General features: G+C 38.0%; 1 protein-coding gene across 9 annotated transcripts in view; it reads left to right on the top strand.

The window, feature by feature from the left end:
• mecom (MDS1 and EVI1 complex locus) overlaps positions 1-23,979 on the top strand; it is a 176,600-nt gene that overhangs the window by 40,333 nt on the left and 112,288 nt on the right. For all 9 annotated transcript variants that reach the window (XM_081371018.1, XM_081371016.1, XM_081371012.1 and 6 more), the window contains exon 2: positions 23,429-23,781. In XM_081371018.1, coding sequence (XP_081227144.1) covers positions 23,429-23,781 — 353 coding nt within the window. The remainder of the gene's footprint in view (positions 1-23,428; positions 23,782-23,979) is intronic.

Here is a 23,979-nt window from a genome sequence, read left to right as displayed (position 1 = left end):
GGCGAGAGTGTCATGCTACGCGGAGCTCTATCCCAAAGGGGGGCGACAGGCGTTGAATTCATTTGAAAAACCTTCGACTAATCAGCGACGAAAATATTTCATGAGAAGCGTGCTCTTTCACAGCATCAAGCAGAACACTTGTTTGGCTTTAATTAGTATTGATTTCCATCTCTGAACACGGCTTGCGAGTTGATGTTTGTTTGTTTCTCTTTCTGTTTTTCTTTTCTTTTTTTTCTTTATCCGCATTCCATCAGTGTGAGAACAATTGGCGCCATTTTCTCCTGAACAAATGTCAGCTGAATAACAGTTCTCAGCTGGACTTGAACTATTTCTTGGCTATTTATAAACTGATTTAAATTTTAATTGATAAAAAATATAATATATATATTTTTTTAAATCTGGTTTTGATTTACAAACTTTTTGTTTTTAATAAATAATATTTTTATATAATGTTTTACTTTTTTTATATAATTTATAATATATTTATATAAAAAAAATATATATAAATATAACAAAAAATGTTTACAAAATACTAGCATTTTCAGATTATTTAGATAGAAATAAGTCTTTTTTTTGCTCTTAAATTAAAAGAAAAAAATGGAGAGAAAAGGTATTTTGGTATAATTTTCTCTTCTTTAAACCTTTCCATCTGCTTATCAGACAATTTAGAAAATAATATATGTATTAATGTATTTAGAATTGTATTGATTTTAATAATAATTGAATTTAAATCATTTAAATAAATAATTTAAGTAATGCAATTGGGGGAAAACAGATTAATATTAATATGATTGTTTTATTTATTTTTTATTAGTATTTTTACCATTACTCTATTATAATAGAAGGTTTTGAAATAATAAACATAAGATTAATGTGCCATCTAAAAAGTGTTACCTTTTAAAACCCATAAAATCTCTCTCTCTCTCTCTGTCTCTCTCTCTCTCTCTCTCTCTGTCTCTCTCTCTCTCTCTCTCTCTCTCTCTCTCTCTCTCACACTTTGTAAAACAATGTTTTCAATTAGATTTTTTCGTCTCTAAACAAGCCCTGCATATATGATGTGACGGGTATAAACGAGCACCTGTGAGCGGCTTTAAGGAAATCTCTGTTCACCCGTGAGCTTCATTAGGAGTGAGTTATGAACGCGAGCTGTTTTCTGCAGGTGTGTCTGACAGAACCCAGTCTCGTGGCACCAGGAGTCCGACGGGACGTAATAGAGTCATAACGTGACGGCTCTGAACGAAACAGACCGGGTTTCATATCAGGATTGATTAGTGCACGGAAAGTCATGCAATGGAAACGTTATGAATGTTGCATGTATGAATTTCAACTCTTAATTTGAGGATAATTATTAGAGACGGCTGCAAAAAATAAAACTTACTTAAAAAAATAAACTTAGTTCAAATAAACTAAACGAAACTTTTATTGGAATACGGTAATACAGCCCACACGGATGCAGTTTTGGTAACTTTGCTAGAAGTGTTCAACAATTACAGCTCGCTAGATTTGATCTGAAGGCAGTCTGGGTTTAAAACGTCTCTGTTCCTAATCACAAATCCACCTTTTCAAACAGAATAAAGGCAGAATGAAACGGGACCGATGCAGTCGGACCTCATGCAAGCCGTTTCAATTCAGCGCTTCATAGAGAAATAAACAGCTTCTTGGACATGTGCGTGCTACAGTGTGTGCGTATTAGTTGAAGTGCATTACATTTCTGTTCTGGTGTGTGTGTGTGCTGGCCATTATGGCTGGGTTTAAAACAGAATGTCACTCGTTACAATCGGGCATGTGGCTTTGCTTAGGGAGCCTGTTCTCTCCAATTAGAAACTGACGAGAGAGACTGAGGCAGGGACAGGGGCCAAACACACAACATGGAAAGAAACTGGAAGCCCCGTGTGTGTGTGTGAGAGAGAGAGAGAGAGACAGAGATAGAAAGAAAGAGATTGATTGTGTGTTTGTGCCTGTGGTCACTTCTCATGAAGAATGCATTAGGGACGTTTCACATGTGGGCCGTCAGTCCGTAAGGTCGTGTCGTGTTTCTGTGGCGGATTAATAGAGGCTTCTGTATGTCATGTTCTTGTCGTTTACTCAAAGTCTCTCTGAATTTACCCATCAATCTATCCGTTACTCTTCCTTGGCCATCCATCGATGTTACCGGAGATGGAAAGGATGGTTTAAAAGTGTATTTCAGTACAATTTATTTACTATTTGCTATAAGTGTAATCAGAAACATCATCAAAATATCAAATTATAACATGACAACACTAAAGTAATGTAATCTAATCACATTTATGAACTTCTTTTAAAGCTTTTGGTCTGCTTTTAAAGGACATTCACACCAGGTATGATAACTAGAATGATATCTATATTAGCGTCCACCCTAACGCATGATAACGTTATGTTTATTACATTATAAGCATGTGATGTCTCTTGCTCTTTAAAGTTGGGTGTATTCTGATTGGCTGTCAACGTTTTTATCGTTTATCAGATGTAAAAAAAAAAAAAATCTAAAAGTGATTCAAACGATATTGTTCCTCTATGTCATTAGCGTTATAGTTGTGGTGTGGACTTCGCTATTCTCGTAGAAAGTTTTTTGTTGTTGTTGTTGTACAGTTTGGTTCAGTTCATTTGGTTTTGTCAACGGACCAGCAGATCATGTTTTGTTCCTCACACAAAGCTATCATATAGTTTCTGAAGACTTGTAATATAGCACACAAGTCGTATAGAATATGGCCATCCGTCCATCTCTTCTGGAGATGTCATGCCTTTGCGCTTAAGTAGTTTAGAAAGGTATTTTTTAAAGATGCGCACATTTCCCCATGAGTCGGGGACATTTAAATTGAATGGTTTTGTGATTTAAAATGACCTTACTAAACGAGTACATCTTTCTTACTCATTCCTCAAACATGGTGTCGGTGTTACATGGCTGACTGGCAGCGTTTAGAACCGAGGCAGCAGTTCCACATTTGTGTTTCATTGCACTGAAATACAGTCCCAGTATAACAGCGAGACATGTAGAGTCCAAACTCGAGCTGATTTTGGTGCGCTGTGTTATGATGGAAACACTATTTGAATCCATTAATCTCTAAAGAGAACTTCCATCATCCTATATGGAGTTTAGTGTGTGTGTGTGTGTGTGTGTGTGTGTGTGTGTGTGTGTGTGTGTGTGTGTGTGTGTGTGTGTGTGTGTGTGTGTGTAGAGGTGGGGAGCTACATGAAGGCCTCTAAAGGAATGAATGAGGGGTATTTGGGGGTTTTAATGAGGGTTTATAGGGAGTTGGACCCACGGAGAGAGAGAGAGCGCACTCACTAAAATGGAAGCCCGCAGTCATCTGGAACTCCACACGCCACACAAGGAATATCACAAAACCTTTAAAAAGCAAGATACAAGATGTGTGTATGTGTGCGACAATAAGACAACAAAATTGTCTATGTTCATAATGGAATACTGCAGCATACTGAATACTGAGGTATACTATAGGCATTTTATATACATTTTATAAATGTCTCAGACAATAGTACATGCTAAATTGTTGTCACATGACCTCATGACATTACATGTTTAATTAAACAAGATTTCAACTTTTCATGGGAAGCAAGCAAGCCATTCTGCATTATTGTCCTGTACTCCAAAGCTCACCAATACCAGCAGCTAAAAAGCCTCCCCACACGACGACACCTCTTCCTCCATGCTTCACTATGGCAGAGATGCATTTATTATTATAATTCTCCGCAGATTTTCAGAGAAACGCTGCTCTGGAGAATCCCCATGCAACTCGTTTTTCATTGTGAATCATCGCTCCACTCACAACTTTCCATAATCTGCCAAAACATTCTGTCTTTGATGTTTTTCTGAGACAGCAATGACTTTTTACGTAGTGCATTAGCTTACATTTTCATAATTTCCTCACCAATAATTTGTGGTTAAGACAACTAATGGCTTAGTGTTTAGCCATTTTGGGCATTGCCTTTTTTTCCCTTTTTATCTTTTTTGCCCAGGAATGTACTGTTACATAGTCTATGTGCACAGTATACATACTACATACTGACAAAGAGGGTGAAGGGAGGGAGAGTCAGTGATATCCTGCTGCTTTTGCCCCATTGTGAGATATAAACAATGCTAGTTTTGATAACCTTTGACCTTTCTGCATATGAGTCCAGTAGAGTAGACAACCCCCAAGCAGCTGCTCTCGAGAGGCTGGAAGAGCAGGAAAACTGAGGAAAAAAGAAAAGAAATGGAGTGAATGAGGGAGAAAAGGCACTAATTAAAGTGTTAATTAAATGAAGCTTTCTGCCCTCAGGCTTTCCATTTGCCTCTGTAGACACACACAGACACACACACACAGAAGAAAGAGAAGGAAACTGCCACTGTTAGAGAAATGTAGGTGTTGTTAATCCTGACATCCTTCATGAAATTTTTGACAGCAGACAAAGCTATAAAGCTGTAACATGAACTGCCGAGGTCAAACAAATCAGTTTATATTTCCAAAGTGCTTCAATATAAACACATTAGCGTTGTGTGATTAGCCCAATTATTTGGTCTTAACAGGATTTTAATGAATTTAGGATGGAAAAAGTTCATCTTACAATAACGCCGTGGTTGTTCTTGTCGAGCATTGTTTATTTTGATTCGTTCTACCCTGTTTTAAAAATTTTTTTTTACTGTTATATTTGAATAGATCCAGACTCCATCTGTACCAAAGTGTAGCTTTTAGTCACTCCGAAATCAGGCGTTCCTTATCCATGGGCTGGATAATGCCATTACGTATGTCACATACGTAACAATCCAGGCCAGTGATAGCAACTGTCTGCTGTTGCAATGAAAACACAGGTACTCAGTTAAAGCGTATTGTGATAGTAGGGTAATCATGTGTCCTTTTTTAGCTAACATTACAAAGCAAACAAGCTAGTTTGATAAAGCCAGTCCACAGCTAAAATAGCCTAAGAATAACTTTAAAGCGTAACTCTTGCCAAATTGCAACCTAGGGTCTTTTTGTTAATCTACCCGAGGCAAACTTTCGTTTAAAAGCATATTTAAAAGAAAAATGTGACAAGCAAGTAGAATGGAAACGCCACTTGACCGTATTTTCCGTATTTTGGTGACCGTATTTTCGTTTTCGGTCAAGTTGCCAGATAGCGATTTTGATGCTATCATAAGCCGCGTTTCCATTACCCTTCAAATTGCGCAAATTGAAATTGCGATTTGAAAATACGCCCAATGGAAACACGTCAATTTCGCAAAAACTCCCATTTATCGCAAAAAATTTTTTTCGCTCACATGAGGTGGTTTTTCAGGCAATTTGAAAAAGAAATATTTCGCAAAACTGCAATGGAAACAGTTTTTGCGCATTTACAGTCACCTGACTTAGAAGGAGCGGTGTGTTTGGACAGAATACGAGACAGAGTTCTTTATTAAATTTATAAAAGACAAAAGAATTACAGAAATGCTGGATTCTAAACCTCAAAGAAATGCCACAATCAAGACCTCGGAGCAGAAATGAGTGAGAAAAACCCAGAAACACTTCATATGTGCCGCTCACAGACACAGTATAAGCTCTTTCCTTGCCATTAATGCTTGGATAACACGCCTACATTTCCTTTAATTAATAATAATAATGTCTAGTGCGGTACATGACTGTGATATATATAAACTTACTAACGTCCGTTGCCATGATCTTTGGAATGACTTATCGCGAGAGGAAATAATGATAAATAAAAAAAAATGTTTCACTCCACTGCCCAGTGTCTCACATTTGTAAATGCAACAACTTGTTTTGTGTAAATGTCCCTTCAGAAGGTTGTGGTAACCTTCTCATTAAGTGATGAAAACATTATTTCTGATCATTCTAAGAAACATTCAGAATGTCCGGTTGTTTTATTTTAAGAAGGATTTTCCTTGGTTAAATGAGTGTTCTGCGAAATGTTATCAGAATGTTACATTTTCACATTATGCAAATCTTCCCTAAAATGTAGTTTGAATGTTCTACTAGCAATGTGTGAAATGCTTTGAGATTCAAGACATCTAACACATTAAAAAAATACTGCAAGAACATTTGTTTGACTGAGAGGAATACCCTGTTCAGACTTTGCGAGTTAAAATGCAGCATACACTCTTAAAAATTATGGCTCTTTATTGTCATGGTTCCATGAGGAACCTTTAACATCCATGGAACCATTCCGTTGCACAAAAGGTCCTTTATAGTGGAAAGAGGTTCTTTAGATTAATAAAATGTTCTTTGCATTAAGTAAAATAATGGTTCTTTTAAGAACTGATCAGTTTCTTACAGGAACCCACAATGGTTCTTCTATGGCATCTCAGCGAAAACCACATTTTGGAACCTTTATTTCATAGAGTTTAAGGTTTAAACATTGCAGGTCACATTCTAAAACAGTTTTAGCAACTCAGTTTTGCATTATTTAATTTGACACAAATGGACCAGAAGAAACAATGTACTTCCGCATCAGCCAGAATCACTTAAAGTTGGCCAATCATTGGTCATTATTTGATTGCAAGCATTTTCTTATGTTTGTTTACTAGGCCGCTCTCAGCCAGTGGTGAATCTCTGGTTGTCGTACCACTGGCGTTGACCTGCAAAGGCAAGATGGGTGATTTGGACACAAACATCATTAAGCTTCCATTTAAATCTGCGAGACAAAACGATCTGCCTCAAAGACCCCTGGGAAAAGTAGTCCCCATTTTATGGCCCTGTTGACAAAACTCCTCTTCCTTGATTATGGAGTTGAGTGGGTGTGTGTGCTTTCCCTGAGATGAGATGGATAAAAGTGCGGATTGAAGATGAAGTGTGTACACAGCGTCAGTGTGTGTGTGTGTGTGTGTGTGTGTGTGCGCGTGTTCCCTTCTATCTCCTGGACAGAGACAAAGGGCAGAGGCGAATGAGAAATTGAAATGTGTTCTTACACACATACGCGCGCGTTGGCCGTGTGATGTTCGGCGAGCCGGCGTGGAGATGTGTCTGTGTGTCAGATGCCAGAGCCAAGGGAGCAGGGCCATTTGTCATGCGGGGGGTTTGATTATGTGCGAGATCCCTCTCGCCGGGGCCGTGTGATCAGTGTTGACCCTCTCTGACAGACACTCCCCCTTCATTATGTCACCACGGCTCAGGTGTCACAGCGGCCACACTCTAACTGTCTCTCTGACAGCAGCACACACTCACCTCATCGCTCTTCTGCTGTCTTACTCAGCGTGTGTGTGTGTGACGCCGTGCTTGATTTCTGAGTGTGTTTCTTTTAAAAACAGGTTTGGATTACTTAAAAAATGGATTACGTTACATCATTACTTTTTATATAAAGTAATGATTCTTTTGCGTTACGTTTCTGTCATGAGAAAGGTTCTTTTTTTTGGCATGCAATTTTTTATTTAATTGGATGTCCAACATTGTTTGCATTTAAAGATTTTAGAAATGCGGTGTGGTAAATCACTTCATTTTTTATAATGCGAGCGATCAAACTTTCTCACGCTTTGACTATGTAGGCGTACGTGAATATGTTATGGGAATGGACAAGGTATTCGATTTGTATTTCCAAGGAAATAAATTAAATAAAAAGAAACGTAATGTGCATTACAAAACTATGAGAATTTGTCTTTGAAAGAAGTCTTTTATGATCACTATTTATTTGATCAAAACTACAGTAAAACAGTTATATTGTGAAATATTATTACAATTTGAAATAACTGTTTTTCTATTTGAATGTATTTTAAAATGTAATTTGTTCCTTTGGTCAAAGCTGTATTTTCAGCATAATCACTCTTTTCACTCTTCAGTGTCACATGATCCTTCAGAAATCATTCTAATATGATGGTTTACTGCTCAAGAAACATCTATTATTATTATCAATGTTGCATACAGTTGTGCTGCTTAATATTTTTGTGGAAACTGCGATAGTTTTTATAGTGTCAATTAAAATCTAAATATCTTTTTTGGTCTGGGTCTAGAGTGTAGTAATTATAACTCGCTTCATTTAAGAACAAAGCGAAGTTACCACCATAATCTAAAAACAAACGTGTGTTTCTAAAGCAGTCATGCATTTTTTTCCCCTCTACAAGAACATCTATTAATTTTCATGTGTATAAATTGGCAGGGATATTAGCCGGTCACAGCATATGCTCAGAGCTCATTGTCTGTCAATAGCCTGTAATTTTTCAATTAGCTCTCATTAGAAGGCAAGGCTGTTGAAATCCCAACCTATGTATTTAGCCCCTGTGTCGTCCGTGTGTGCGTATGTGTGTGTGTATGATTAGTGTGAAGGGAGACCAGAGGTGACAGAATTCCTCCTCAAATATTTTGTCTTCATTTTTCTGGCACAAGGTCTCTAATTACAGAGCACTACTTCATTACGGGCGCCTTCATGTTTTATGCATTCTGTTCATTTAGAGCCTTATTAACGAGACTGCGGCCAGCAGCCGGCCCCTCACCGTCCACGTGTGCGCGCGTGTGCGAGTGTGTGTGTGTAAGCTAGAACATGTCACCATTTTGTGCAAAGGACTTTAAAAAGTAAAAGTGTAATAAAACAAATCAAAAAAGTTTGTTTAGCCACACAATTTTAATATTTCTAGGTGTAAAAATCAACATGAAATCAAAATTTATCCACAATACTTTTCTTAATTATCAACATCATATAATAAATGAAAATAGTCATGATTTACTCACCCTCATGTCATTCTAAACTTGTATGATTTTCTTTCTTCTGTGAAAAGCAAAAAATATATATTTGTGAAGAATGACATGCGTCAAAACAGCTTTGGACCCCATTGACTTACATTGTATTTTTCAAAATATTTTCATTTTATGAAAACCATACAGATTTGGAACAACATGAGGGTGGATAAATGATGACTAAATTTTCATTTTTGGGTGAACTGGTTAAACTTAACATTTTTTTAACTGGTTAAAAACATTTGTACCAACAAAAAAAGTAATTTAGAATTAAAAGCGTTTGCCAAATGCATAAACGTAAATGTATATTAAAATGGATCCTCAACTAAAAAATTGTTTCAATACAAAACATGATATTGATTAAACTAGGGATGCACCAATATGAACATTTTAGCCAATATCGATAACCGATAATTCTTTATATTTAAAAGCCGATAACGATATATTGGCCAATAAATCTAAATCCAAATTTTATTGATAACAAAACTGATTACATAACAAAAGTCTCACCATTAAAAGACATGTCCCAAGCACTTCAACATAAATAAAAAAGTAAAAAGTATGTTAACATTTTGAATCAGTGTAAGTTTTAAAATAAATGTTACACTCCTATGGCCAACTTTCCGTACCAAATACAAAATTCTAATCATATTTCAAGCAATTCAAAACCATCATTGCAAACAGTTTGCATCTGAAGCATCTCAGCTAAAGGAAATAATCCATTATTTATTGGCGATAAGATATCGGCCAAATCTTCTTATCGGACCGATAACGATAACGTTAAAAATGAACATATATCGGCCGATACCGATATGGTGGCCGATATATCGTGCATCCCTAGATTTAACAGTTAGTTTCATAACTTTACCATCATCGTGTTGAGTTTTGGGGTGGGGGGTCACTGTGGTTCTCATAAGGGCAGTTTGGCCATTAGATGGTGGTGGAGTGGATTGCCGTCACATTGATAGAGGGAGTAGAAAAGGGCAAAAGGGGCATTTATGGGGGCAGATATGGAAGTAAAAGGAGTTAGGGTGCTAAGAGAGGGTCGTACGTGTGTGTGTGTGCTTGAATGGGGACCTTCCCGCGCTGAATCAAACCCATCTGCATCCAGCATTGAGACTGATGAGCCCAATTTGGCAGCCCGCACTTCTACACTGAGATTGATGGAGGAAGAGCGAGCGCGAGCGAACGGAGAGAAAGAGCAAGGGCGTGAAACGGCAGAGAGATGAGGAGAAATGAAAGACAGAGGTGAGCGACAGAGTCCAAAAGAGAGAGAGAGAGAGAGACGAAACGCTCGGCCACCCCCTCCCCACCTTAGCCGTCGGCGACCCTGTTCCTGTGGGGTGAATAAAAGCTAATAGGCTAACGCTAGCGGCCCTGACTGCTGATGCTGATGGATGTGGCGTGTCAGCCGCGTGCGAGCGATGGCTCTTTGATAAGACTTATCATCCACCTCACTCCATAAATATTTTATCAAGCGTAATGGAAATTGTCAAATCAATCTAATTGTGTAATACATTACTGGGACATCAAAATTAAACAAAGCACATATGCTATCATTTGGCTTTATGATCGGGCAGCCGGGTAGACGCCCCGCAGGGGCCCCCGTGAGGCCCCGGGGCTGGCAGCACCGATGCTGGAAATATGTCTCCCCGGCGATGGCCGTCACCCTTGCGACGCGCACTCCATCACAGGATCAATTTCTCAAATGTGGACAACTGTGCCGTGTAATCAGGATATGGCCGGATGGCGTCGGGCCACAGTGTGTGTGTGTGTGTGTGTCTGTCCTATACCTGCCTGTGCTTTTCTCACCTTACCAAAATGATTAAAGAATAACTACTGGGATTTTTGTCTTTGTCACGTCATGACAGTGCTTAATGGTTTGTGTATGTGTGTGTCTAAGACTGTATCGCTGTGATTCATCAAAGCACAGGCCGGCTGAACAGATACACAGGTGAGACGGGACACAACACAACAAACTGAAAACAGATCAAATGGTAAGCGTGGGTGGCAGCTGACAGACACGCACAGATAGGGTGAGATACATACAACTCAAACGCTTACGCCGTGTGACAGTCAGTGAGTAGTCAAACTCTGCTGGATTAAATCAAGGAATTCTTTTTTCTCTGTCCATTTAAATTTGTAACGCCCCCTGATTGATTTAAATGCGTTATCTCTTCTTATCATTGTGAGCGTTTCGTTTTTAAGCTTTTCTGTCTGTGTGTTTGTGTATTTCTGTGGGTTGTTAGTGTGTGTTTTCTGTGAGTTGTGGCAGGTCTGAATAAGCAGTCGACTGGGATTGTGACTCATTAAATCAAATGAAACAGTCCAGCCCTCATAAAAACTCATCTGGCGGAGAGAGAGAGAAAGAGAGAGAGAGGGAGAGCAAGCATATGTTGGCTGTCTGTGGTTTGGGACTCTTAATGATATAAAGTGCTCTAGTTGATATGCGTGCAGTCGTGCTGCTCCGTCAATGCTATTGATTGTGGTTTAAGAATCCGCCACATTAACCCTAGTGTGTGTGTGTGTGTGTGTGTGTGTGTGTGTGTGTGTGTGTTTGTGTGTGTGTGTGTGTGTGTGTGTGTGCATGGATACATTCCCCCCAAAAAAAATTTAACCAGTGTTTTTGTTATATTTCTCAATACAATTATCTAAACATATGTAACAATATAAATTGAATTACAATTTATTTATTGTATTTAGTTTTTTTTTTTCTTTCAGAATATCATGATTTAAGTTGCTTTTTGTTTTTATTGTTCCCCGTTTGGGACTTTTTTTAATTGTTTTAAACAACATTTTAAACAAAATTTTGTAAGACACTGAGAAACAAAAGTGCTTAACATGAGAAATGCTATTAAACAAACTTAATTCAAGATTTAGTCTGTGAAAATGTTATATAAGTACATCTTGTTTTGCTGATGTTTATATAGTTTTTACTGGAAAGCAAGGCACAAAAACGTATTAAGAAACATTTTTTTTGCATTTATTCATTTAGCTAACGCTTTTATCCAAAATGAAAAATACAACAAGTGATTAATTTTTAAGTTTTTTTACAGGTTCTACATCTTGCCAACCATAATATACTAAGACTGAACAAACCTTTTCTCTAAACATATCCAACATCCTTCAAATAACAAAATTATCAATTATTTTAAATAATTTTTTAAGTCAACAGTGTGCAGTTTTAAAGTTTACGTGTGTTTTTTGTGTTTTAATAGTTACGTCTGGTTGAAAAAATGTGTCTGTGTGACACACACACACGTTTTGTTTTCATGTTTTACGGGGACTCTTAATAGGCGTAATGTTTTTATACTGTACAAACTGTATATTCTGTACCCTACCCCTAAACCTACCCATCACAGAAAACCTTCTGCATTTTTTTACATTTCCAACAACAACAAAAAACTCATCCTGTATGATTTATAAGCTGTTTTCCTCATGAGGACCAAAAAAAAAATAGACAAGGATTTCAGATACTGCCATTTTCGTGGGGACATTTTGTCCCCATAATGTAGGGTATACCTGAACCACACACACACACACACACACACACACACCTCCCCCTCACTCTCACTGCGACTCTATCAGCCTCTCACACAAACATACATCTTTATCCAAGCGCTTGTTGTCAGACAACATTAGATAATTAATAGGTCATTTGTCAGGCTTGTGAGAAACATGTTAAAGTCCCTCTGAGCTCCCAGGACACAAGCAGCTGTCTGCCGCACTTACACACACACACACACACACACACACACACACACACACACACACACACACACGTGCACATGATCTTTTAATTAATTAGCATTAGCAGTGATTAATAATGAGCCTCTCATGGCTGGTGATGTTTGCATATGTGTGTGTGTGAGAGTTTATCTGTGTGTTTAGGCAGTCACAGTGTGGCTTGTTGTACAGTGTTAATTGGTCGGCTCAGCATTGTGTATTAATGAAGTGTTGTTCCATCATGCACACTGAGCTGAGAGTCAATGACGATCCGAAACAATGCACTCATTAATTAAGATGCTCTTAGCGAGTCGCACAGGTCACGGTGTGAGAATGGGTATGTTCGTAATGGAATACTGACGCACTGCTTACAGCATACACTGCAACTGCACACACCGGTTAAGCATGGGGAATAGTTTGCCATATGCAAATGTTTCAAAATGTAGTGTTTTATATTATGGTTTAAAAAAATGCATTCAGATAAAAAAAAAATAGCATTTGTAATCTTTTTTTGTAAAAATGTTGAAATATTTGATCAAATATTAAATCGAAGGAGGTAAATCTTCAAGTAATTGAGTCACGGCCGTCCCATTTAAGCATGGGGCGGGGCCCAGCGCGAGTTAGAGGAAGTGGGGGGGGGGGTTCATACTGTATATTGCATGCTAATTGTTTGATAATATGCAATATGCAACAATTAATATTTCAAATATCACTTTTCCTCACCAGCTCTAAGGACGGCCCTAGCTAATGGATTTGAAAGTAGTTGCAATCAGTTCACACTGAAAATGCAAATTCAAGTCTTTTGCATTGCATTGTGGGATAGAGTATAATAGAGTGTGTTCTGGTTGTTTACTCCACATTTAGGCAAATGTAGAAGATAAATTGTGTATTCTGTGTCTAAAGACGATTTGCATACTGTAGAAATACACTGTAAAAAAAAAACTTGAAATTTTGCAATCAACTTCTCTGTATAAGTAATTTCAACTTAAATTATATTAAACTGACTTAAAAAGTGAGTTGAACTTGTGAGTGAAGTGAGTTGTTTAACTTAAATTTGCTTAACTTATTTTGACGAGTTAATGAAGAAACATATGATTTACTGATCATGTCATTTATTTACAATGTAGTAAGAATAATATGTTTGTGTGCTGTTGTGAACAAACCATTTTTTAATATGCAGTATGCAACAATAAATATTTCAAATAGTAACCAGCTGCACATGACTCGACTACTTTGTTTAATTCAGAGAGTGGTGTCTAGTTATCATAAACAAATTTTGTGTAAAAATCATATAAATCTTGTTACGTTTTTGCAGTCTGGCTGATGTGCATTGCATCATGGGATACCGTACCCAAGGCTCGGCTTGAACGCTACGCATTTTGTCAAATGCATTACGTCATCCGTATTCCACGCATAAGGAATATTCACACACTGTACGTAGCATTTCAAAGTGTTCTGTTTTTTTCTTGTGTGCGAGAAAACCTGTGTGTGATTAAATGCTGTTGAGGGATTGTGTGAACGGTTGTTGAGTTAATACTGTTCCAGGGAATGTTTGTCTGAATCTTAAGGATTCTCACCCTGATCCAATGACGCTCTCATTCAATTGAGTGTCCGGGTTAATTATCTATTGTGCCGACTGCTCCTCTTTCCCTCTGGGCAGTAGACTTACATCTGCTCTACACACACATACACAAACACACACTCTTTTTAAACATCCAATCAGCCAGGCCATTGAGGAGACAAATGTACTCATTTAGTCCTGCCGGTCTCCAGTGGCCAGTGAGAGAGCCGAGTCTTAATTCCGTACACAAAGGCTGGTAACAGAGTCTGGAGTTTGTTCATATGGGGCAGAAGGGAGACTTGAGCTGGAATGTCTCGTGTGTGTCTTGTTTGTGGGCATGCTAGTCACACACCCAAGTCTGTCTGCGAGGGCTTTTCAGTGTCTGATGGCATGTGTTAGGGTTAGAATTACGGTTAAGGGCTGTTCACACTAAGTTGGATGCAAGTAAATACATTACTAACTTTAATTTAGTTCATTTGAATGCTAATATCGCAGGTGTGCCAGCTGTTATATAGGCTACCTCCTCAGTGGTGTCTGAGTCTGAGTTTTATGTTTGAATGGATTCATAAATGTCTGTTTGAATTATATTTGGAAATGTGGTGGCAATAGTTCTTGGAATTGTTTGTGCATTGGATTGTAATCATAAGTTAATTGTGAGTATCACAAGTCCATTAACTTATTTTAAGAACATTTTTAGAATAATAAAAAAAAATCTAATTTTACATCAACAAGCATTCATTTGAAAATATTGAATACAAAATATCTGTATATAAATGTGAATTTGATAGGTAATATTACATTTTACATTTTAAATAATGTCGTTTAAAAGTGATTAAATTTAATAAACAATTGTATTTGGAGCTAAACTATATGAATTTGATATGTAACAATATTAAATATTATTTTAATTTAGATAATTTAATAATTTGAATAATTATTAAATTATTCAAATGATTTCATTAAAAATGTAATACATTTTAAATATATATATATATATATATATATATATATATATATATACATTTTTAAAGTAGATTTGTATTTTTATATATATATATATATTAAATACAAAATCTTTATTACTGTAAGGAATACATTTTATAAATAGAAAACAGATGCTTGAATATTTTCTGTGTATTTAATGTGTCTGTTTTTTGTTTTGTTTCTTGAGATGTCGACAAAAAGAGATTAGGTCTGGTGTTGAACAAAACGAAGCTGATATTGATACACCATAGAAAATTAATTTTAGCCGTAGTCTTGGCTGGATAATCTTCAGCTGGGAAACGGGCCCAGTGCGCTCGTAACCGCCGTCGTATTGTTTTGTTGCTTATCAGGCCGGGTTTCTCTCCTCTCAGCCCTCTGGCTGTCTCTCAGTGAAGTGATAAATCCTGGAGCTGGTAAAAACGGCTCCTCTTGTTGTCAGTAGTGGAGCGGAGGGAATGTGGAGGATACTCCGTCCGTCCCGCCGCAGGACAGGAGGAAGAGGAATGGGAATGTCTCCTCTCTTCAGGTGAACGGTGGCAGGTGGGAAACGTTTATTTGGTTGTGCTCCAGTTGCCAAAAGTAGGAAATGTTGCTTTGTGGCGTTTCAAACCAAAGGAGGGAGTTGTCAAAAACGTTAAGCGTGAAGAAGGAGGTGTGCGAGAGAGTAAACAAAAGAGAAAGAGTCAAGGAAAAGGTTTGAGCCTTTTTTCCCCGATCTTTTCTGTCTTAATCTGCCCTCTCAATCATGGCGTTTAAAGACTGTGATCTCAGCGCGGCCCTCAGGAACGCCTTGTTTCTATATTTACCGACTACAGCGCTGCAGGGTGAGCGCGTGCATGTGTGCGCGATTCGCCGCGCGCTCTCTCGCTTTCGTCCTATAGGTGCGTGTGTCCCGGCGTCCGCGGGCGTTGACTGGGTCACCTCTCCATTAGGGCGTGTTGTCATGGTGATTAATGGCTGGTTCTATCATCTCTAATGCTGGTGGTAATGACGCGGGGTCCCGTGCCGCCCACAGTAATCGCGTGATGTATGAGCACAGCAGAACCCCGGAGCAGAGGTGAACACTACACACACTCGCACACATTCACACACACTCACACACAGCCACTGATGTTTACTCACAAAATTATAAGTAATGAACTGACTTGCGTGTCATAAGCGATACATTATACTTCATAATACACTTGGAATTAGTATTCCATTTAGAATTTAGATATGATTATTGATATATATTTTTTTTAATTACAAATGATATTATCAGCGTAATAATTTTAATAAAAATTTGAATTAAAATATTAACATGTATTTTATATATATTTTTTTTTAGTATAATGACAGCAGCACTAAAGCTATGGACTCCTATAAACCCTGATGGTCATGTTCTCCAGAGTGATTTGACAATGATCCAAAGAGCGTCTTGAGCTTCAGTGGATGCAAATATATCTAATATTTTGTAGGAAAGAGATCACAAGTTTAGTGTCACCAATGTTGCTTTATTTGCGCTAAACCTTAGCATAAAAAAAGATTGATAGCACTTCAGTTTAGGGTCCAATTCTCACTATTAATTAGTTGCTTATTTCATATTACTAGGATATTGGCTGTTTATTAGTACTTATAAAGCACGTATTAATGCCTTATTCTGCATCCTGCATTCCTTATCCTTCCATATTCTAAATCTCTTAATCCTTATACCTAAATTTAACAACTACCTTACTATTTATAAGCAGTAATTAGGAGTTTATTAGTAGTTAATAGATAGTTAATAGTGAGAATTGGACCCTAAACTAAAGTGTGACCAAAATAGTAATAAAAATAATAAATATTTAATAATAAAATACGTTATTTTTAATACATTTATTTATAATATTACTTATTTTTAATTTGATTTATAACTTTTTTCAAATTTCCTAAATTCTACAAATGTAAGTAAAATTAATTAAAAAATGATTAATTTTTAATAGTTATAATTTTACTTGAATTATAAGATATTATTAGAGTTATAGATAATATTAGATCGTATTAGAATTATATGCTTTTTTCTTTTTTTTTTTCAAATTTCCTAAATTCCCCCAAAATCCAGGTTTAAGTAGAGCATGGTGCCTGCAACGCCAATGTTGTGGGTTTGATTCCTTAGAAATGCAACTGATAAAATGTATATCTTGAGTGCGATGTCAGATGTGTTTTCACCTCACATGCACCTGTGTGTGTGTTTTGTTGGTAAATACATCTGGTTTAATATCACACTATATGAAGTCTGTTGCTCGATATCGTCCCTGCAGCTCACACAGCTGGTGTATGAATTAAACACGCGACACTAATGAAAAGTTTAAGAGGATTGATTTGTCAGTGTGTTACGCTGATGTTTATGTATGTAAACTACATCCTTCAACCAGTGGTTGCCATGCCATCAATCTCGTGTCCCTTCTATCTGTTTCTATCGCTCCATCCATCTTGTTTTTTCTAAAACGTGTCATAGTAGGGAAAAATAAGCATTAACAATGAAAGTCTTTATACACACACATGCTAGTTCACCAATGCTTTAAATGCCACTTTAAGGGTGGAACAGGAAGTGATGAGTTATGTTCTGTATTAAATGACAGGAAATGCTCCTATTCTTTCGCATTTGCAGATTGTGATTGTTGGGTGCAAGTGACATCATCGCCGAGACATTTATAGGTCGTGTCACTGTTCTTTCTGTTCTAGAATGTCCCATTCTAATCAGGGATGTTCTATAGGTGACTTTTCCCAGAACAATAATATCCATTTATCTCACTGACATCATAATTGCCAGTGTGTGTCCATACTGATGTTATCTGCTCAACTGAAGGTGTGGTGCTTTTGTTTAGAAGGATCCACAGATCAAGATTACAGGAAATCCTGGGTTTCTCACAGGCTTTACACAAGATTCTGATTTACCCATGCGCACCGTTCGTGGCTGATAAATGTTCTTATCCTAATCGAATCAATTAATTCCGAGCAAATAAAACAAGAGGGAAGTTCTGCAAAAACCTCACCTCTAACTCATGCCAAACCATATTCTTTATCTGCAATCTAATACGCAAACCACGGCCGTTTTTAAGAAGCAGACCTCGTTCTGCACTTCACGTCGGTGTATTTTTCTTGAGGGACGTTTACCTTTCAGAAATATATATGTTTATAGACCAAAAGAAATCCCCCGTACTGCTTTTGAGTGTCCTGCACCGTAGTGTTTTTCCCCTCGTTTCTTTAACAGGCAGGATGAAGCCGATCAGTTGGAGCCGCAGGAAGGGAGGGATGGCAGAGGAGGGATTGAGTTACCTTTAAAAGCTCAGGGTTTGAAGACTGCGGCCAACAAGCTTTCACTCTCTCTGTGGGCAGGGGCAATTTTAAATGGCACGGCTCGGATGATCATTATGGCCTCTCGTGCTTCGCGGATCCACAGGCCTTAACCAGGTCCTCAGCTGTCATTTTAAAGCACGCAGATGCGTTCCCCTCTGTGCGTGTTTGCAACGCCACAAAGTCAAATATTGTAAATGGCACAGGACGACATCTGGAAAGACTTAGCGCTCTCAGATCACCTGTGATTCAGAGTCAGGAGTAATATCTGAATAGAGCTGGAGATACCTATGTTTGTATCATTGTGAAGAAATATATGATTTTAGACAGTGTCTAGACCACTCTTGTCTATTTGTTATTTTAATACCTTGATGCTATTATTACCATGACAACTTGCGTGAAAAGTTACCCAAGCATCTTACTTTAGCATTCACTTCTTGTCTTTGCCATAAATCATAGGAACAGAAGGAAAGATTAACTGTTAATTATTATTGCAAAACTTTAATCTGTCAGATTTCTTCCTTCTATAAACCACACTGAAAAAAATCCATCCTAATCTGCCATCTCCCATACTGAAATATGACTATTAAAGTCAACATGATTTTCAAAATTGATCCATTTACTCTCAAAATGCTCGTTCCCGGACTTATTATGCATAAATTATTGGTGTAGGTTATCCAGAAGAAACATGTTTGTCTTTATAATCTTTTTTTCGAAATAAACTACCCTTCAAAAGTTTGAGGTAAGATCTTTTTTTTAACAATTAATTCTTTTATTCAGGGAGGATGCATTAAATTGATCAAAAGTGACAGTTAAGACTTTTGTAATGTTACTAAAGATTCTTATTTCAATGAACTTTCTATTCATTAAAGAATCCTGAAAAAATTCCACAAAAATGTTGAGCAGCACAACCGTTTTCAATCATTTCTGAAGGATCATGTGACGCTGAAGCCTGGAGCAATGATGCTGAATACTCAGCTTTGACATCACAGGAATAAATTACATTTTACAAAATATATTGTTACCGACCCTAAACCTTTAGTGTATAATAACTCCTCCTTAATCAACATTTCCTTCATGTTTAATATGCATGAGGAGTGTGATGTTGTTCCAATGAGCTTTTGTTGTAGGCTTGATAACATGAGAAAGTTTGTTACACTTTTGTAGGGGTACATTGTTATGGAGAATTTGTAACGTGAGTGTTTATTGTATATTTATCAATCATAATTTGTTGGATAATCTGGAGAAAGATGAGTAGGACCGGAGCATGTCGTCTTTAATATTTTTAACTCTAGCCTTTATTTATTATCTTTTAATTCCTTCAATCACATTATTAGTGTAAATTATAACTCCGCCTTAGTGCAAAGAAGCGTCGGAGATGCTCGTTAATGTGGCGTGGTGAGCAGAATGGCCGTGACTCTGAAGGCAGCGTGTAGCGTAGAGCCCCACTGAGTGAGAGGAATGTGAGGAGACAGGAAGATGTGCAGGAGCCCCGGCCCAGCCCTCATTAGCACTCACCACTACCTGTCACAACACGTTAGCCACAGCGTGCTAGCCACAGTATGTTAGCCCCTCCGTGACTTACGCACAGCAGGTTAGCTCCAAGCGTGTTAGCAACGGCACATTAGGTAGAGCATGTTAGCTCCGTGTGTTAGCTTTTAGCTGCTGCCTCTCAGGTCCCAGTGCGTTACTGATACCGCCGCTTGAACAATGCTAGCAAACTCTTATTTAAACGCATTTTCCAAAAAGGTTTTGTCTCAAGAATTTTAAGTAATAAGAGGTTTTGTCAGAGCTCAAACCTTCATCTCCATGTTAACAGTACTTGTGCTACCACTGCACCAGGGCTTCAATACGAGAAACCTGTTTTTGAAGCTAAAGAATTTATTATTTTCAAACAAGTTTCCCAACACTGCTCGTCTCCTATTGGATGGACTATAAAGATAGTCCCGCCCCAATACTCACGCCATTGTGTGTTGGGCTGGTGAGGATATTTAAATGTGCTTTCACACTAGCACCTTTGGTGCACACCTGGGTTAGATTGACATCAGAGTTTAGTTTGTTTGGATGATGTGAACGCTGTTTGCCGTACTCTGGTGAGCACATGCGGAGTCCTCATAAAAAGGGTGGTCTGGAGTTCGGTTCATGTGAACTCCGGTACGGTTCACTGCTGATATGAAGGCAGTCGTACTAAATTGCGCAAGTGAACCGCTATTGATGACCAGACCAGGCAATCGAAACCAAGTATGAAAGCTCCCTAAAGAGACAGAGCCACATTGTTTACACTTTTCGGGGAAGCTATGAAATGGCTTAAAGTTGTATTGTATTGTATTGTATTGCTATAAAAGAAAGAAGGTGTGCGTCCAATCGTTAGCTGTTTTTCCACCATCGGGCCAAACCGTTCTCATTGCTTAACCGTTCCAATTTTCCAGCATTAACCATGTCACAAGGAAGGAGTGATAATGAAGTGGCTCAGAGATTATTACATTGAAATTTTGGATCCGTGGCTGAGGCAAGTCGTCGGATTTCAATGCCATAGAGAACCTGTTGTCAATCCTTAAAATGCGAGTGGGAAAACAGAAGTCCACGAATTGTGATCAACTCTGAGCACTAATAAGTGAAGAACGGATCGCCATCAGTCAGGGTTTGGTTATGTGAAGCTGATATCCAGCATACCAGAGTGAACTGCAGAGGTTTTGAAGAAGAAAGGTCAACACTGTAAATATCGACTCTTTGCATATATTGAATACACATTCAATGTTTTGCCAATAAAAGCCTTTAAAACTTATGAAATGGTTATCATTGTTTTTTTTACTGAAGTAGCAAACTTTGTGAAATGCTAAATTTATGTCACTGCCAATACTTTTGGCCATGGCTATTAACAGGTGAATCTATTTGAATTATGGTGAAATGCTGTAAACTTCTGTCCATAAAAGTGTTGGAAATTATGTGAATGTAATTAAAGTGAACATAGTGCACATTGCATTCCCAAAATGCATGTTAAACTCACAGTGCTTGCAGAGATGAAGTTTTTACTGTACATGTAAATGATCACAGTGTCGCTCTTTCCTCTAAAACATGCAGCGCAACTGTTTATATTCTTCTGCCTTTGTTATATTGCTATTTCATTTTTTTTTCTATTCATTGTGCAGCCCCCTTTATTAATGTTAATGTTACATTTTAGTAATTATTAGCTTTTCATCAACTCACAAACCCCCTGCTTTTTCTTCACCAACCGCTTTGGGAAACCCTGGTATACAGTATAATATACTTGAGACCCAGAAAGGATAGTATTTAAGGACAGACAATATGAGGACTTCCCTCATCAGCCACGCGCTGGTTTTCCTCTCCGAGTTGAGCGAGAGGTCACAGGTCACCAGACAACATCCTCCCAGTATTCAGCTCATAATTAACCTAAACATCTACAGCATCCGCTGTTTTCACACTGAATCCTCTTCACTGGGGTCGAAGGAAAAAATGGGAAAAAGGAAGCATAAAAGTGTTTGGGGCTGCACAGTGAGTCCAAGGATCGGTCAGCTCTTCCCACTGGAGATCCCCCCCCCCCCTCCCTTGTATCCAAACAATCTAAAGCAGGCCTCAGGAGGAGGATGACAGGGCATAACCGGTGAGGCAGTGAAGATGATTATCACCCCAGACACCTTATCCAGTCTGGATTAACTGTTATCGCAGACTCAAACCACTTTCCCCGTCCCTGTGTTTGTTTAACAGCTCTAGTGGTCAAATATTTTTTTATGGTGCTATGTATATTTACTCGTATCTGCAGAGGTCGCATACATGGGCTGGTTGTGGTCTGAAAATATGGGTTTTCAAAAACAAATAATAAGTACTTAACTTTTGAATAGTGCAGCAGGTGTACTGGTAGTGTCTGAAAACGCATTATATATATATATATAATTTTTTTTTTTTGTATAGCGCTTTTCACAATACATGTTGTTTCAAAGCAGCTTTACAGAAAGTGCATTTCAGAAATGTACACAGAAAAATACAGTTAGTTAATCAAGTATTAATTTAGGGCATAACATATCAACGGCGTCGAGTCGTCTCTTCATATTGCTGTTGGCGTTTTATGATTAGTCTTAGTTTTGTATCTTTTGCTAAGTTAATAGACTGCAACTATTTCAGTGGCCTTCGATCTGTTTTTTCGTTTACGTCCAGGCTACCAGTTACAATTTTTCGAAATCGCTATAATGAAAGAAATGGGAAAAATACATCCAGATACTACTGATTCTGGAACTGATACTATATTTTGTGGAACTGATGTTGTTTTCCTGTTTATTACTGTTAAGCTGCTTTAAAGCAATCTATATATAGAAAATTTAATTACTGTATAGTATATAGCGCATATAAATAAACTGGATTTACAACCCCTTTGCAGTTACTGCTCTTTTAGTCACAATATTCTACTCTCTTTATTTTGTGCAACGCCTGTTTGTTGTTAGGATGTGCCTTTACGCAAAAAGGAAATACTTGCATGAACTTCAGACATTTTCAGATAAGTATATAACTGTAAAATGTAAATGGGAAAAACATGTACATGCATCTGTTAAAGCACAAGCCACACTACACAATATGCTTATAAGATTGTGGAGTGCTTAATGCAAAACGTTGTTGTGTTTTTAACAACTTGAGTTGTACACTATTCCCACAGCTGCACAATCTGTGACCTCCACTACTTTTTTTCCTATATGCATTTGTTCACAGTATAGAAAAGCGTAAGCCTATCTCACATCTATAAATTGACATCACTCAGATTTGACTAATCGATAATGGAATGTTGTCTAATATTTTCATTTTCAATTATTATCAAATGTTTTGTTTAATTGTTAAAAACATAAGAAAATGTATGTAATTTAAACTTGACAGTTGAACGCTATTGTCTGCTGTTGAAATGTAAGAATACATTCATTTTGAATGATAAATTTATAAGCATAAGATCTCAAAGTTGAAGTTGTAATACAGTTTGTTTGCCACTAGAGGCACCAAACAGAATTGCTAAAATAAATGGTTTCTCCGTTTTCCATTGGTTTAGTCAGTACTTTATAGGCCGCTTAAACTAACATTGTTTTTGGTGCCACTAGAGGCGCAGAAATTGTACATTTGAATAACTGCTGAAGTCTCATGAAGTGAAATATTTCTGTCTATTCTCGTTTAGGAGATGGAGAGGACTTTTCTCTTTTCGCCTCTGATGACCTGGAAGAACTTGGAGTATCTGATGCAGATCCACTCCCATTGGCCACTGCTAGTGACCTTCCTTCCCCTGGCCTATCAGGTGATGCGGCCTCCCCAGTCGCCCCCTCCCCCTTCCACCCGTCGTTCCACACTTCAATGTACCTGGCCGGGGATGGGGTCGAATCGGTGCCCCCAGACTTTGAGGTCCGCGAGTCGGCCGTCACCAGAGGAAACCTGGGTGTCTGGAGCCGGAGGAGACTGGAGGTGGGAGAACGTCTTGGACCCTACGAGGGAACTTCAAGACACAGCCCAGAAAATGCTACCCAGGCATGGGAGGTAGGATCAAACAATGAATTCGAGATGTGTTCCTCTACAGTTGTCTGATTACAGCCTTTTTCAGATAAGAAAATCCTCACACGGTTGGAGTCGAAGCGTGGAGATAACATGGGCTCATGGGTTGCTGTTATGACTTAGGGTTTTACTGTCATCAGTAGCGAGGCAGTGTGATTAACCCTGGCCCGCATGTTTTATGGT

Source organism: Scardinius erythrophthalmus (assembly GCF_964197995.2).
Source record: "Scardinius erythrophthalmus genome assembly, chromosome: 7".
NCBI classification, from domain to species: domain Eukaryota; kingdom Metazoa; phylum Chordata; class Actinopteri; order Cypriniformes; family Leuciscidae; genus Scardinius; species Scardinius erythrophthalmus.
The sequence above is the reverse complement of the archived record's forward strand: the minus strand, read 5'-3'. Positions and strand labels throughout refer to the sequence as shown.